Source organism: Myotis myotis, unplaced genomic scaffold (assembly GCF_014108235.1).
Source record: "Myotis myotis isolate mMyoMyo1 unplaced genomic scaffold, mMyoMyo1.p scaffold_m19_p_1, whole genome shotgun sequence".
Classification (NCBI taxonomy): Eukaryota; Metazoa; Chordata; class Mammalia; order Chiroptera; family Vespertilionidae; genus Myotis; species Myotis myotis.
In genome coordinates, this window is record NW_023416313.1 from 114,049,906 (window position 1) to 114,066,823 (window position 16,918).

A 16,918-nucleotide genomic window follows, 5' to 3' on the forward strand; every position below is an offset into this window, starting at 1 on the left:
CTGACGGATGAAAGTAGTAGCTCGTGCATATCTCTGAAGGTCACGAAATATAAACCTGATGTAAAATCTCTGTCATCAGTGATGCAGCAGCAAAAGTCCCACTGATAATATCAAACGGAGTCATAATGTTTTCTGTCGGACTGTCAGTGTAATAAATGTAAATAAATGTATTTTTCATCATCATATACTGTGTTTTTGTTGCATGAATGAATTTTATTATTTCTTCAAGGTTCTTCACTTACATACACCTTAAGAGATACCAAGTGGGGGTAACATGTTCTCAAAAAATTAGGGTTGGCACGCAGAAGAATTTTGAGCCAGAGGTTTTGCTGGTTTTCGCACGCACTCACAAAAAGGTTGCCCACCCCTAGTCTAGGGTTTTAGCTGCACTGAGTTATGCTTTTAGTAGGAAGCCAAAGAACAGATGTCACCACGCTGGCCACAATCATTTGACTCTAGTTGGTGGGCACTGGGGAGGTTGTGAGCTGAGCTGGGACAATCTAAGCCTAGAGGAGAACCACATGCCCCCCTCCAGGAAGCTGATATCATGCCAGAGCTAGCCCATCACCCAGCCAGCTGCTTTCTCAGTGAAGACTAGGAAGCTATAATCTTCAGCACCAACCCCAGGCCCTGAGCTTCCTTCCACACGGCCCTTTCCAAAGAGCCCGCTGCTGCCTTTCCTCTGGGTGGCACCCCATTCCAGCAGACACAGGTAGTACTCCTGGTTAGGCATGTAGCCCCATGGCTCCTGATCCTGTGAACAGTGACCCTGTCCTCTCCAAGGCTGATCCCTGGGTCTCTGCAACAATGACAAGCATCTGGCATTCCAAACCTGGAAAGCTTTTTAAAAACATATACCAACGCCTTCCAATTCTCCCCTGCAGATATTCTGGCTCGGTGGGTCTGGAACAAGCTAAGGCTGTGTTCTGAAGCACAGGCAGCCAGGTACTCACAGGGTACACCTGTTTCCTCAGAGAGCTGGGCTGGGGCAGAAGAAGGCGGGGACAGACGGTCGGGACTTACCTCCGAACTCCTTCATGATTTTCGATTTTGCTGATTATCTTGATGTTTTTTCCTTTTTCTCCCAGGACCTTCCTGACTTCATGGACATCAGATGCCTTGCGAATGAAAGATGCGAACACCATATCTACGTTCTGCTCCACCCCAAACTTCAGATCCTGGATGTCCTTTTCTGACACGGCAGGCAGGTCCACAGCAGCCCCAGGGAGGTTCACACCCTTCTTGCTGCCCAAAGTGCCACCATTCTCCACTTCTGTGATCAGGAAGTCAGCACCTGTGTAAAATGGAGTAGGTGGGGAGGCAGGGCAATGAGGGCATGTGTCCTCAACAGAGAGGGGAGAAACGAAAAGCCGCTGCCTCTGTCCCCAGGACAGTGAACTGGGAGGCAGCACATCATGGGCAGTTGGAGCCATACTGCCAGAGTCCAAATCCCAATTCCACTGACTGTGTAACCTTAGGCAAGTGAATGAATCTCTCTGTGACTCAGTTTCCTCACATGTTAAATAGGAATAATACCTCCTCATAAGGTTGTCTTAAAATTTAAACAAATTATCATGTAAAATGCTTAGACTAGTGCCTGGCACTTAAATGAGCTATCATTCCCAGAAACACTGGAGTCCTGTACATATCACATTGATGAATGGAGGAGAGAAGCAGAAAGCTCAAAGCAGTGAGGATGCATAAAAAGAAATCTTATATACTCCCCAAGAGCATGATTAAGCAGGACTCAAGTCTTATTTTGAGGATAAGGAGTTATTATAAAGGGAATTCCTGGGAATACAGACTCAATCTTGCTGTCAGCCGAATAAGCTACCTCTCTTCCTGTGTCCAAGAAATTTAGAGATGGAAGCCGGTTTTAAACATACCTTTCTCCTTCACCTGCAGAGAAATAAGTCCATCATCCACGTAGATCTTGCTGCCCACTTCCACCACCTTGCAAATATTCTTGTAGTCCAGCCACAGGGTGTTTTCGTCACACTTTTCCATGTAGGCGTTATCTAGAGTGATCTTGAGAGTGGCCCCTTTCTTCAGCTCCACTTCCGCGGTGCCACTCTGCAGACAAGAGAGTAAGCCCCAAGTCTAAACTTCATAGGCCAAGCAGGCCCTGGCAGGGAAAGAAATGCTTTCCTCCAGGGAACAATGCTCAAATCTTGTGTAGAAGTAACAGTAAAGATTTTTTCCTTGGGGAATAAATCATCATATTGACTAACTTAGTATATTTCAAGGAAATAACCCCAGAAATGCCTACAATGTTCTAGTTATGCTATTTAATGATAGAGGAAAAGAGACAAATTGCTCCCCAAAGGTAGAGATTTAGAAGTAGTTTTTTCAGAGTAAAAAGGGTTCCTTTTTAGTATCGTTTCTTAGCCAAGTAGATTAAATCAACATTTTTACAGCGACGAATACAACCTTCATTTATACTCCTAAACTCTGAGGAATGTGGCTTTCCAGGAGGGCGGGGACAGCTGAGGACATCTCTGGGCCCCGACCCCTGCACCTACCCCCTCACTTCTCCCCAGGATACTCACGCCCTTGATGAGCCCAGTGCGGATCTCAGGTCCTTTAGTGTCCAGGGCCACAGCAACTGGCCGGTAAAGAATGGGATCAGAAGCAAAGCTTTCAGTGGCCGTGCGCACGTTCTTGATGGTCTCTGCATGGTACTGGGGGAAAGGAGGGGCAATGATAAGCGTCTTCCCACACGCCAGGTCAGGGTCTAGCACTGGAGCTGATGCTGATCACTCAGGAAAGACCTGTGGATGTTCTAGACCTCCTCCACCATTGTCTAGTCCAGCGGTCGCCAACCTTTCTGACCTCACGGACGACCAGTGGTCCACCGGTTGGCGACCGCTGGTCTAATCTCATCCGTGTACTGAGTACCCGCCCTGCTTATTTCAAGCTCCTTGGCTTCTACCACTTCTACCACAGCACTCATTCACTTCAAGGGTAAATCTTAGAAACTTTTCAGAGTATTGCCACTAAAAACCATTAAAGGCATGGGCGTAAACACGTCTCAACATAAAGAAGCCTGTGTTCTCAATTTATAATAGCTAAGATCTGGGTTGTGGGCTCCATCCCCAGTGTGGGATGTGCAGGAGGCAACTGATCAATGATTCTCTCTCATCGATGTTTCTATCTCTTTTTCCCTCTCCCTTCCTCTGATATCAATAAAAATTATTTAGGAAGGAAGGAAGGAAGGAAGGAAGGAAGGAAGGAAGGAAGGAAGGAAGGAAGGAAGGGAGATTGAAGTCAGGATTGTTGCTATTTGCAAACGGAAATGAAATGAAATGAAAATAGCAAATGAAAATACCAAGTGCCCATCAGTAGATGATTGGATAAAAAAGCTGTGGTATATTTATACCATGGATACTAGGCAGGAGTAACAAAGAAGAATCTCTTACCCTTGGAGACAGCATGGAGGGAACTGGAGAGTATCATGCTAAGTGAAATAAGTCAGTCAGAGAAAGACAAGTTTCACATGATCGCACTCATATGTGGAATCTAAGTAACAAAACAAAGTGATGAAGGGAGTGGATCCAGAGACGTGGCAGCATGGAACAGAGTGCAGAATCTCAGAGGGAAGGGGGGTGGGTGGGAGATAATCAACCAAAGACCTTGCATGCATATATGCATGTCCCATGGGCACAGACAATAGGGTGCTGAAGGCCTGGGGGGGGGGGGGGGCCGCTGGACAGGGTCAATGGGGAGAAAAGGGGACATATGTAATACTTTCAACAACAAATAATTATTTTTAAAAAAGAAAAAAAAGAGTACTTCCTCTTATACCTCTAATTCCACTCCTCAGAAGCATTTGCAACACTTTTTTCCATTTCTTACATTGGGTATTTTCTGTTATATTTCAAAAACAAAGAGGAACTTTGCAACTATTATTGGTATTATGTATCTTCGGCCTGGTTGATTTGGTAGGGTTTATGTACTAAAATCTCTCTCTTTTTCTTTCTTCCCAATAATTTGGGGGGCAGGAGGGGAAGAAGCCCGTGTCCCCTCAATGGTTCTTTTTTTCTCAGAACTCATCAAATAAAGCAGACAACAGGAGTAAAAGATCCAGGCTTGTGTTTGGATAATACTGGTCTGTCAATCAGATGCTGAGTAGATTTGGTAATTCTGAGCTTTTCCTCTATTGATTCCAGCTACAATTCAAACTTAAAGTTATTTACTTAAGTAACAGTGGCCCAAGCTAAATAAAAGGTGGCCTATTCCTAAGGTCATGCAGGCCTATGTTCACAGTTACTTTCTAGAGACTGAGGTGGAATAGGGAAAGATGGAAGTATGCCTTTCTCTGAACTAACTGCCCTTTGCTATTTTCATTTCTCCCTTGCAACAATCCTGACTTCAATCTTCCTTCCTTCCTAAATAATTTTTATTGATATCAGAGGAAGGGAGAGGGAAAAAGAGATAGAAACATCGATGAGAGAGAATCATTGATCAGTTGCCTCCTGCACATCCCACACTGGGGATGGAGCCCACAACCCAGGCATATGCCCTGACTGGGAATCGAACCATGACCTCCTGGTTCATAGGCTGACACTCAACCACTGAGCCACTCTGGCTGGGTCAATCTTCTTTCTTAAGCCCCTTCTCTTTTCCACTTGCCATTACCATTTGACTCAAAGCTAAGATGTCAAAAGTTCTTAAAAAGTGTAATCAATATGGCATTGCTGGCAACAGAGGCACCCCATTCAGCACTGTGTGGGCCTTGTCCTTTAACCACCACTGCCCAGGAGAGCGGCTCCTGCAAGTATGAGGCCAGAGAGAGGAGCTGAACCAGGGTTTAATATCCACGCATGGTGTTGCCTACAGCTTGTGTCTGAAAAGCCTCAGCTCCTAATTCAGGCACACTTTATAATGAGGACCACTGGCTTTTTTGAGGTAGAGGTCCTTATTGTAAAAGTTATGAAAATTTCTATTGCCGACTTGCAATAAAATAGTACAGAATAGAATACAGGAATAGTTTAAAGGAATGGGTGTTGAATACTGTCAAATACCTCTTCTTCAGAATTGATGTAAGAGAATACATGAAGCACTTAGAACAGAAATGAGCACATAGTAATTATTTAATGAGTGTTACCTATTATCAACTTCTACTACACTGATCACACTTTAATCCCATTGTGAACTGTGTGTCTAGAATACAATTTACTTGGTCAGGGTCATGACTTTAATACACTACTGGGTTTAGACTGTTAAAATCAGCTCATGGCTCAATTTGTCAAATTTATTTTCTACTTCATTAAACTATTCTTTTAAGTAAATTCCTTTCTTTCACTCTTTTAAAGTTATTTTAGGTTTCCCCCCTAGTATTTTGTATTAAATATGTATTTATTTCATTTACTTTCAGACTCTTGCTTTCTGACAAGTAGATTTAAGTTTACAAATTTTCTGATTACTATATTAGACTTTATTCTCAATTTCCATAAAAAGATAAGCCAGAGAATGTGGCCTATATAATTTCTACTTTATAAAACTTTAGTTTTTTTTGATGCCTAATATATTTTTGAATTATTAGCATATTTTCTTTTATTTTGAAAACATATTTTTACTAATTTCAGAGGAAGGGAGAGGAAGGGAGAGGGAGAGTAAGATAGAAACATTTAATAATGAGAGGGCATCATCAATGGGCTGCCTCCTGCATGCCCCCCACAGTGGGGACTGAGTACGCAACTCGGGCATGTGCCCTGACCAGGAATCGAACCACAACCTCCTGGTTCATAGACATTCAACAACAGAGCCACGCCAGCCTGGCAAACATCAGCGTTTTTAAACCGCCCAGCCTGTTTCGTCTTCCAGACGGAAAGTATAGTGTCAGTCACTGGTGACTGACACAGCGCTTAACGTGTTAGATAATCAGGCATTTATGTCTTGTAGATAAAATCATATACACAAACCAATTAGATCATCAGGTATTATATTACCAAATCCACTAAGTTGGTCATCTTTTGGTAGGCTTACTGAAGTCTTCCACTGTGGCTGTGGCTTTGTTGGATGTTACCAATTGGTAAAGAATTGCATCTCTCAATGCTGCCCTCGTGGAAAAGTCTAAATTTAGGTTGGTCAAGTCAGTATTTCTGGCCAACATAGCATTATGGGACCACATGTTCAGTAACAACACATCTTGCCCATGTGAACTGATAAAAGTGGGGGCTAGCCCTAACGGGTTTGGCTCAGTGGATAGAGCGTCAGCCTGCGGATTGAAGGGTCCTGGGTTCAATTCCGGTCAAGGGCATGTACCTTGGTTGTGGGCACATCCCCAGTAGGAGGTGTGCAGGAGGCAGCTGATCAATGTTTCTCTCTCATCGATGTTTCTAACTCTACCCCTCTCCCTTCCTCTCTGTAAAAAATCAATAAAATATATATTTTTTAAAAAAGTGGGGGCTAGAGATACTGTGGTAAAGCTGTGAAGAGATCAAATGCAGCCAGTGGATATTCCTCTGTCAGAGTGAGGGAGAAAAAGCAATTTCAATGTTCTGCTTAGAAGAGCATTTAAAATGTTAAGAGAGCCCCAGAGGCTAGTCAAGAGCCACGATGCACAAACTATAACTTGTTTACATTACATTATATAATATTAGAACAATTTCAGATCAGCTTCCAAAGCCCAGATCCCAGGGACAACCTCATCCTGGCCAAAAACCGAAAATAAACCCACACAAGGGACTTGGTTTTTTTTTTTTTCAATTCCAATTCTAATCTGTGAATAAGAGTTAAAGCACAGATTACCTCCAAATGTCTCTAAGTTAAATCCCTGAGCCCGCCCCCATCCAGCAGGCGCAGCAGACAGCACTTGCCCTGGCCATTTCAAGGCTGTGCGGTTTTATTTTACTGGATGGAAGAGGCCATAAAGCCCAGTTAAAGGTCAACATCTTAAACTCTATTTCTGTTCCCTCCCCTGCACACAGGAGACCCTGAATCCCTGATCTAGCAGCAGGGATCAAGTGTGAACCCATTTTCACTAATGTCTTTAGCTCTCTTTGGGCTAAGTAATTCCTGATGACTCCTGCGGAGAACCTCCTTTGGAAAATTACAGAATGTCATGGCATGTTTTAACCTGCCTGAGGTGCCTGCTGAGCACAGTTCCTCTGAACCTGGTCAGGTCTCCATGACATTTGGAGGCCGGCTACCTGCCAGGCCATAGGCTGTTTACGGAAAATGGGTTGGGAAGCTATGATGAAGTCTCATGTTTCCAGACAGGAGGAATTCACCTCTTGGATTGCTCTTTCTGAGGCTTTATTTTTAGTCTAAACTTAACACCAACTTCCAAATACCAGAGGGCAACCCCTCCCCCGCCCATATAGGGTAGCATTCTCTTTATTCAGAAGTCAAGAGTGGGGAAAGTTTGGCCCTAGCCATTTGGCTCAGTGGATAGAGTATCAGCCTGTGGGCCAAAGACCCGGGATTGATTCCGATCAAGGGCACGTACGTTGGTTGCAGGCTCCTCCCCCGCCCAGGCCCTGGTCAGGCCTCATGCAAGAGGCAACCAATTGATGTTTCTCTCTGTCTTTCTCTCTTCTACTCTCCCAAAAATCAATGTAAAAATATCCTCAGGTGAGGATTAACAAAAGACAACAACAACAACAAAAAAGAGCAGGGAAAGTTTGGCTCATCCATTACTCTTCTATCAATGCCAGTGTGAAATCTCAGGGCCTGTGCTTGAGCCTAAAGGCTTTTAAACGGCATTCTGACCTTGGGAACAGAAGCAGGAATGGAGGGCTTCCCAAGAGCTGCCTGGTCCCTGGTAAGGCCAGTGTCCACAGGTCAAGTCAGCTTGTAAACAGCCCAGCACTAATACAATCCTACCAGCTTCCTGGGAAAGTGCTAGGACTTGAACCCTTGGGAAGGGAGAGATTGGGAACACAATGCTGATGAAGCTGGGAATAAATGCCAGACAGTTAGTGCTTTGTGAGACGGACGCACTACCTACTGTGCCAACAGCGCACCTGCTAGTGCTTTAAACTCAGTCCTTACCTTGCCATAGTGGAAACCCTTCTCCTGGACCTGCCTAGTTATCTTGGTCTAAACTAGGCCAGAATCAACATGTAGGGTGACCTTCTGGTTCGTCACTGCATTATGAGCTAGTACAGAAACCCTGGGTGGGAGTGTCAAGCCCTATGGCCAAGACACCTAATGGCTCAGAGAGGGTTCCAGTAGAATCCTTCCACTTTCCTTTGTGAGGACTAATGGTAGCCCAGGTATGTGGGAGAACCATGGCCACTGACAAAGAAGGTCTTTGTTTAAGGAGACATGGCCAGTTGAGATAGCAGGAGAGGGGAAAAGGAGAGAAGGAATAGTCTAGTGAAGGCCATTTTTCCATTGGCTGTAAACCCCAGACTCATTCTTGCCTGGTCCACTGGTGCCAAATAAGCACTGCATCTTACAAGCCATCTCAGTGGCCAAACTGTCTACCAAGGCTCACCTCGTGAGTTCCATGAGAAAAGTTCATGCGAGCCACATTCATTCCAGATTTAATCATCTCCTTCAACATCTCCACCGATCGGGAAGCAGGGCCTGGTGAACAAAGTTTTAAAGACATAAGTCTTAATTATTCAAAGGATTAACACTTGAAACTTGCTTAGGATTAAAGAACTCTTGATATGTTGCTCTCCCTGAAGCCAGATGTCCAACCAAAGAATCTTGGTTGCACAGAGAATGACAAGAAGATCTTCCTTGGTCTTGGAGATGATCCTACAGAGATACGCGAAGGAAGATGCCGTCTTCATTTTGCAGAAACAAAGCATACTTACTCTTTATTGCAGCTTCCTATGGTCTGAGCTCCCAAAGAATCTGTGTAGACCAGTGATGGCGAACCTATGACACGCGTGTCAGAGGTGACATGTGAACTCATTTTTTTGGTTGATTTTTCTTTGTTAAATGGCATTTAAATATATAAAATAAATATCAAAAATATAAGTCTTTGTTTTACTATGGTTGCAAATATCAAAAAATTTCTATATGTGACATGGCACCAGAGTTAAGTTAGGGTTTTTCAAAATGTTGACCCGCTGAGCTCAAAAGGTTCGCCATCACTGGTGTAGAATCTCACTCACCACCCAGGTTTGCTGCATTTATTCTTTTTAGGAGAGAAAAGATCTCTTCACATGAAGCCTTGTTTTAGAGGAGGGACACACCCACTCACCAATGGTACAGATGATGCCAGTGTTCCGGGCCGTGATGGGCGGCGAGTCAATATCCAGGCGGCACATGTGCTCCAGGAACGTGTCAGCCATGGCTGCATGCAGCTGCTGCGTCTGAATGAAGGCAGTCCCGACATCGCTCTGGGGCTTCGACATGGCTTCTGAGGTCCTGGGTCCAGGGAATTGAAGAGCATGATGAATTTGAGAAGCCCGGGCTGTTCGACACTGCTTGGCACAGGAGGCCGTTTCCTGCTTACACATTAACTCAATAAGCAAGTTTTGTGCACAAGCCACAGGGAGCACTGCATACTCTGACTATGTGGGCGTTCCTCAAGTCAGGCAAAGGGCTCACGGGACCATGAGCAAGTTAAAACCTCAGACCCAATCAATGCATGTACTTCCCAGGCATCTACTGTAAGCAGATCTCCCTCACACTGGCCTAGTTTCTACCTTGACAGCTTTCCTGATAATCCTATAAATATTATCATTTTACATGCCCCAAAGGAGCTTCCTCAAAAGAAAATTGTAACCACCGTCCAGTGATATAAACAACTGACTCCTAGTTTAGAACCTCAGTAAATCTAGACCTTTGTATGATAAGTTGTCTCAAAGCTACAAATATCTGCGAAGGGTGGGGCATTCACATTGCATCTTAACAATCCCCACTCAAACTCCAAGTGATGTTCCTGGTTCTGAAGAAAACCACCACGCAGACAGTCCTCCTAGCTCCGGAGTCCTAGATTTCCACTCACCCAAAGCACCATATAAATTCATTTGACTCGCCCAAGTAAGTCCTAGCCCACTGATAAGCAATAAAAACCAATCCCCGGGCACGAAACAAAGTCCCACTGGAATTCTGAATGCAAAATCTTTTGTCCCAGGAGTATGTACCTAAAAACCACATCTACTTTTGCTCAGGACTTTAGGATGTGCAAAGCAATTTGCATAAAATCAAGGATAACCACAATGGCTCTACTCTAGTTCTAAAATGAGCTGTATTTGCAACAAGAGGAGATTAAAGTTGCTTGTCAAATCTTTTTCCCAACTGATTTCCTGATGCACCATCCTAACTGCCCTTTGAAGTCTGACAAGCACACCACTCCCAGTAACAAAGACCATCTGTTCCAGGTAATTAATCAGCAAAGGTTACAATCCTGACAACTGTCCTGACCTTTGCTTTTCTGCATTACTGACTTATAACTAAACTCACTCAGCCAGTTCGTTAGCTGATTTGAGACAAAGAAGTGAGAAGCTTGTGGCCAGTGCTCTGAAGAATTGTCAGGCAAGGATGCCCGCAGAAGCTTGACACTCCTCATCAGAAGGCTGTCCCTTTCCTCCAGTTCTCAGACCAAGGCCATTCCTTCGAAAGTCCTCAAGCTTAAACGGTTCAGCCCAGGCTCAGGAACAAATCCCTTTTTATCCCTGTCCCACCTCCTCCTCAGTCTCAGGGCTCCAAATACCCCCACACCCTTCCAATACGTATAACCTTACTACTTCTCCTCCTCCATCCCTGACTTTGTGGCTTCTCTGGGTGGATCCAGAAGAGCATGCAACTAAACTCATCTCTGCCATCTTTAAGAAACCTGGTAAAAGCCCCAAAAGCTTTGTGACCAGTTGTGAGCAAACCTTTTGTCAGCTGTTAAAAACTAATGGCTATAAGTCTTCAACCACAGAACCTAAAACTTTTAAAATAAAAAACAAGTTACCGGCTAACTATTCCACATTCCAAACACACCGTTCCTTTTCAATGTGCATTTCCTAGTAACTCCCTAATACTTACCAGGTCTCCAAAAATCAACGTCAACCCTCTCCTCCATGACCTATTTTGTTCTGTACCTTTAAGCACTTGGACATATCCCAGTGTCTGTTGAATACCTCTTCGTGTGTCTTAATGCCTCTTTGTCAAAATCAAAGTTGTACCTCCACTCTCCCATGCCAAATCTGAAGAACTTCTGATTTACAGCAGGATGGCTGGACAGCCAAGGTCCTTGTACTTGCACTCAGTTGAAGCAGGGCTTGCGTGCCTTCAGAACACCCAGCCAGGCTTAAATAAGTATGGCTGTTAAGGGAACATGACTGAGGAGATGTACCCTGCAGGTGGCATATGGGGCAACTGGAACACAAAGGCCTCATTGGGGCCTCCAAGTAGAGAGAGCCATCCAACCCAAAGACTGTGTCATGAACAAAATAAGGTCTGAATGACTGGGTTGGAGTAACTAACCCCACTCTTCTTTAAAAGCATCAGCTGGCCCTAACCAGTTTGGCTCAGTAGATAGAGCATTGGCCTGTGGACTGAAAGGTCCCAGGTTCGATTCTGGTCAAGGGCATGTACCTTGGTTGCAGGTACATTCCCAGTAGGGGGTGTGCAGGAGGCAGCTGATGGATGTAACTCTCTCATCAATGTTTCTAACTCTCTATCCCTCTCCCTTCCTCTCTGTAAAAAAATCAATAAAATATATATTAAAAAAAAAAAAAGCATCAGCCTGCTCTTCACTAGACCTGAGACATTAGGGTCTCCTTGCAAAGATCTGCCTGGGGCCACTGATTACTGGTCATACCTTGTGCTCTCTGGGCTTGGGCCTCCGGTGACATAATGCTCTTTGTTTGGCTCAGGGTGGCTCCTTGGCCCCACTTGCAAAGACTGCTCGGAGCTGAGTAAGGTTTTCCCTGCAGAACTGTACAAGGATGCAGGTGTGAAAGCCGAGTATAACTAAAGCTCTTTGGGGTAATGGAAAAATTACTTTAATAACCAGGTATCCAGGTGGGAGCTGCTCCTAGAGATTCAGCTATGTTACTAAATTAAGCATACATAAAAGGGCTAGAAGGATAGCTACCCAAATATTAACAGTATGTTGTCAGGATGATAGAAGTACAGCAACATTTTTTGTCTTTATTAATGAATTTACTAATATGAAAAACTTTTATAATAAGAAAAATTACAAACATATCTCTTCAAAAACAATATGTTTACAAGCATCCTGGTAAAAGTGTTGAAATTAAAAACAAATATGATGCCCTGGCTGGTTTGGCTCAGTGGACAGAGCGTCAGCCTGGGGACTGAAGGGTCCTGGGTTTGATTCCGGTGAAGGGCACATGCCTAGGTTGCAGGCTCAATCCCCAGTAGGGGCCGTGCAGGAGGCAGCCGATTAATGATTCTCTCTTATCATTGATGTTTCTCTCTTCCCTCTCCTTCTCTGAAATCAATAAAAAAATGTGTGTGTGTGTGTGTATATGTATATATACACACAGATATATAAATACATATAGCAAAAACAAAATACAAATATGAATCTCCTGGTTCTATTACGCAATTGCTGTTTTATATACTTTAGGAATACCCTATTTAAGTGTGGCAAGTAAGATAATGCATCTTAGGCCCTAGGTCACAATTGGACAGTTTCACCGGCTTAAGAAGGTCACCCCCACCCCCCCACCACCACCCGTGTGGCTCAGGGGTTGAGCATCAACCTTGAACCAGGAGGTTATGGTTCAATTCCCCATCAGGGCACATACCGGATTGCAGGTCGGATCCCCAGGAGGGGGCGTGCAGGAGGCAACTGATCAATGATTCTCTCTCATCATTTATGTTTCTATCTCTCCCTTCCTCTCTGAAACATTAAAAAATAAAAAAAGGTCAACCTGATGTGTTCAGAACCTCAAAGCAAATAAATAAAATAAAAATATTAATAATATAGTTCATAGAAAAATGTAATGCCAAAACCTGTTAGTTATGTGACCAAATCCAGCAAGCTTCTTTTCTTGTTTAGTCTGTCCTCAGGCTTCATAGCAAAATCTTTGTTACAAAGGTGTTCTGGTACAGAAGGCCTGCCTCCAGGACCAGGGAATGCCATTAGCAGATACAATTATATTGGGCTCAAACACTAACCCTATTTCACCATCTCAAATTAAATCAAGGTTTACAAGCTCTGATCTTATGTTCACCTAGTTATGTTTGTTCACAAAAATAACTAATAAAAACTTATCTGGGCTGTAACCGGTTTGGCTCAGTGGATAGAGCGTCAGCCTGCGGACTGAATGGTCCCAGGTTTGATTCCGGTCAAGGGCATGTACCTTGGTTGGGGCACATCCCCAGTAGGAGGTATGCAGGAGGCAGCTGATCGATGTATCTCTCTCATCGATGTTTCTAACTCTCTATCTCTCGCCCTTCCTCTCTGTAAAAAATCAATAAAATATATTTAAAAAAAACTTATCTGGTATTTGAGTGGAAATACATACCAGCAATAAAAAAAAAACCTTCCTTGTCAGCAAGCGAGACCAGACTCCTACAAGGTCTCAGCATGTTCTTAGAGGCTTCTTCCAAACCAGAGACCTCATGTTTCACGCCTGGCTTACCAGCTAACTGGTCTGCCTGCCTGTCTCCAAGGGCCTCTAGAACCTCTTCTCCAGAGGACAAGCAGCCAATCACACCCACCACCTAGAATTCTGCCTAAAACACTTTCTGGAAAGCCAGTCCTGGTTTCGCAGGGCCTGCCTCTGGGAAGAACTCCCTTCCTCATGCTGGCCGCCTGGACAGTGCCTGCCAGGACATGCTGCCCAGCCCTGTCAGGCTGACTCACTACTGCATCCTCCTCCTTGGGAGGCACAGACATGCAGAGCCAACCTCCGGGCAGCAGTGGAAGCCCGGTGTATCCACTGATGGCGGGAAACGCCGTGCCCGGGCACAGGAGCTTTATTCTTGAGCCTGAGGCCCTGCAGCAGGATCTTCCTCAGAGCCATTTCTCCTGTGTTGGAAACAAGACACCATCAGAGGCCTCAGGACAGGCTGACAGGACAGAGTAGGCAGTCAGCTCAGCTCCAGGTGCTCCTATTTCCACCTTTCCTTTCTTCTCAAGTGGCTCCTGGCTCTCTAAAGCTATAGTGTCATTTGTGCCACTCTTCAGAAACCAGCAGGGAGTTGGGGGATTCATACAAAAAACCAAACATGCCCTGACCGGTTTGGCTCAGTGGATAGAGCGTCGGCCTGCAGACTGAAGGGTCCCAGATTCGATTCCGGTCAAGGGCATGTATCTTGGTTGCGGGCACATCCCCAGTAGGGAGTGTGCAGGAGGCAGCTGATCGATGTTTCTCTCTCATCAATGAATATAACTCCCAAGGGTGGCCCTCATCTGACGATGGCAGCAAGAAGATGCAAACGGGCCCTGGGCCAGCCACAGAACCTAGGGTCTGGAGTGAATGGGCATGCATCCTGATGTACAGTTAGAGTAACGAAACAGTGTATTTGCATACAGAGTGGGTTATGGAGGGTAAGCAATTTTTAACTAAGAAATGTGAATCAGAAGTCTGTGCTACCCTCAGCAGGCACATAACAGAAAGCAAAGTCTAGTTTACCTGGTTACACAGAATGAACCCACCTGTGGGTTCAAGTAAAATTCCCTTGCTTTTATTTATTCAGGGCTAGAACGAAGTGACTTAAACCTAATAAGCAGGAGCCTAAGGTCCTTTTTCAAACTGGAGTGTGGAATAGGACACAAAAGCTGAGCCTGAAAGGGCCCAATCCCAAATGGAACAGACAACTCCAGGGCAGAAGAACCAAGTCAGGGAAACCTCCCTGTCCTCAGATGCCAAGGAGGAAGTTTGGATGAAGCTTTGCTGTGTTACGGTGCTTCCTACTAGGCTTAAGGAAATGAGGCAGTGCTTCCAGGCATGGGATTCATATTTTGGTTTAGGGCTCTTCCAAGTCAGGTACAACCAGGCTGGGTGGTGGCCTCAGCATTTAGAGGAGCCGACCTGCATCATAGCTGGAGGGAGAAAGGGAGGGATGGAAGGAAGGCAGTGCCAGCTGACCAAGAGCACTGACCTAGTTAGTGTGACTGGTCTTCCTACAGTGACCTTAATAGGTTAACTTCTTTTTTTGTTTTGAACTAAAGAAATATTAACATCTGTATTTCTACTAACATCTGTATGTCTGCCACCCAGAACTGACCATTAACATTTAGCCAGATTTCTTTTTAGACTTTTAAAAAAACAATTACAATTTTATAGATTATTTTTCTCCATCCCCGGGTCTCTTCACCTCTTCCACACCCCATCAAAAACATTGACACCAACCAATATCACACATTTTTTATCCTTCTAGTTCATTTAAGTGTGTCCATAGCTATACCGAGCCCCGTAATATTGCTGTTCTCTAAAATGCCCTAAATATAGTATACTGTACAAATATCATCACACTTGGTTTTTCATTCAGCACATTTAACATCTATCTAGTTGATATACAGATCTAATAAATTCATGTGAACTACTACACCAGTCCACTGCACAGCTAGATGCTTTATTTATGTATTCCCTTACTGGCTGGCCACCCCCCCCTCCCCCACCTACCCCCACTGTGCCAATTTTCCTCAGCTTTCAATACTGTAGCTTTCCTAGTATATGTCTCATTGTGCGGGTGTGAGCTTCTATATGCCTAGAAATAAAATTCCTGGGCCACAGGGTATGCTTATTTTCCACTTTACTAAATATTGCTCAACTGCTCTCCAAAGTGGTTCTATCCATTTACAATAACCAATATGTCCGCTCTTGCCTCACCACCCCTTCGCCAACATTTGATGCCATCTGAGGGGTACCTTTTGTGAGTCTGCTTTCTAAAATAATAACAAAAGAGGGATATCAGATACCAAGTCTTCACCTCCCTGCATTTTCCTGGATCAGAACTCCAGGGCTTCTCCAAAATGGGCACGGGTTTGCCCACCAAGCCGACTCAGCTGACTCACCTGGGACAGGAGACCTGCTGTCCAAAGTTAAAGAAATATCATCTCTTTGTAGGTTGATTAAAGATTTTTAGAAGGGATGGGGCTACTTTCAGAAAAATTTTTGGACTGTATCAGCTAACCTGCCTCATACTCAGAAATGCTATGACCAGCAACCTCCCTGCCTTATCACAGTGGGGTCCTGGCATCTCCCCACCACAGCCCCTGCCTGACTTCCAAACACAGCTTGCTGACATCAGGAAAGAGGCTTAAAGCGCCAGAGGAGCTTTGCCTGTGGTCAGGAGTGGGGGAGGTTAGTCTCAGAGGCCACCAGAGGTACTGCAGTCTCGCTCTCCTACGTGCAGACTGGCACGAACCGCTGCAGGGGTGGAGCAGCACTGCTCAGGGGCCCAGCCCAGGCTGCACTACACCACCTACCATCCCCTTTGGCTCACCTTTCCCCAAAAAGCTTCTTTGACAAAGTCCTGAAGAAGCAGACTATTCATTTATTTAGTCTAAGGCTGCCTCTCAGAGAATGTATGGTGGCATTAAGAATGGTCTTCATTTAAAAAAAAAAAAAAAAAAAAAAAAGAATGGTCTTTATTTAACTCTATCCCTATCTGTACCAGAATGTGATGCTTAAAGTGATGACTCAAGGTACTATAAGACTTTTTACCAAATAAATCACTTATACATCTCGTAAGATTGCAAGAAAACTCTGCTCACATTCTGTGGTGTGCCAGTTAATTGGGATTTCATCTTTTGGATCCTCAAAATGATTCAGAAATGACAATAATGTCAAATGAGTCACTTTCCCCACCTTGATCTCAGCCTTAGCTCTGGGTCAAAATAACACCTCCTGGCATGTCTTCATAAAAGCTGAAGCAAAATAGATTAAAACTCATGTAGTATGAGTTTTTAATGCAAGAGTGGCATTTTTCTACCTTCCCACTCACAACCATTTCCTCATTCCTTCCATTGCCTCATCATTAAGAAATAAACAGTTTTAAAAAATGAAATGGTTTTTCCTATGACTCCACATTG

General features: G+C 44.4%; 1 protein-coding gene across 5 annotated transcripts in view; it reads right to left on the bottom strand.

The window, feature by feature from the left end:
- The window catches only part of PKM (pyruvate kinase M1/2), a 28,908-nt gene that overhangs the window by 9,007 nt on the left and 2,983 nt on the right, over positions 1 to 16,918 (bottom strand). For 3 of the 5 annotated variants that reach the window (XM_036348141.1, XM_036348152.1, XM_036348159.1), the window contains 5 exons: positions 9,167 to 9,333; positions 8,447 to 8,538; positions 2,550 to 2,681; positions 1,887 to 2,073; positions 1,024 to 1,294 (listed from right to left, as the gene is read on the bottom strand). In XM_036348141.1, the coding sequence (XP_036204034.1) occupies positions 1,024 to 1,294; positions 1,887 to 2,073; positions 2,550 to 2,681; positions 8,447 to 8,538; positions 9,167 to 9,320 (836 nt within the window). In that variant the 5' untranslated portion in view covers positions 9,321 to 9,333. Of the gene's footprint in view, positions 1 to 1,023; positions 1,295 to 1,886; positions 2,074 to 2,549; positions 2,682 to 8,446; positions 8,539 to 9,166; positions 9,353 to 11,722; positions 11,772 to 16,918 lie in introns of those variants that run through there. The other 2 variants (XM_036348179.1, XM_036348168.1) reach the window with 2 other exon arrangements.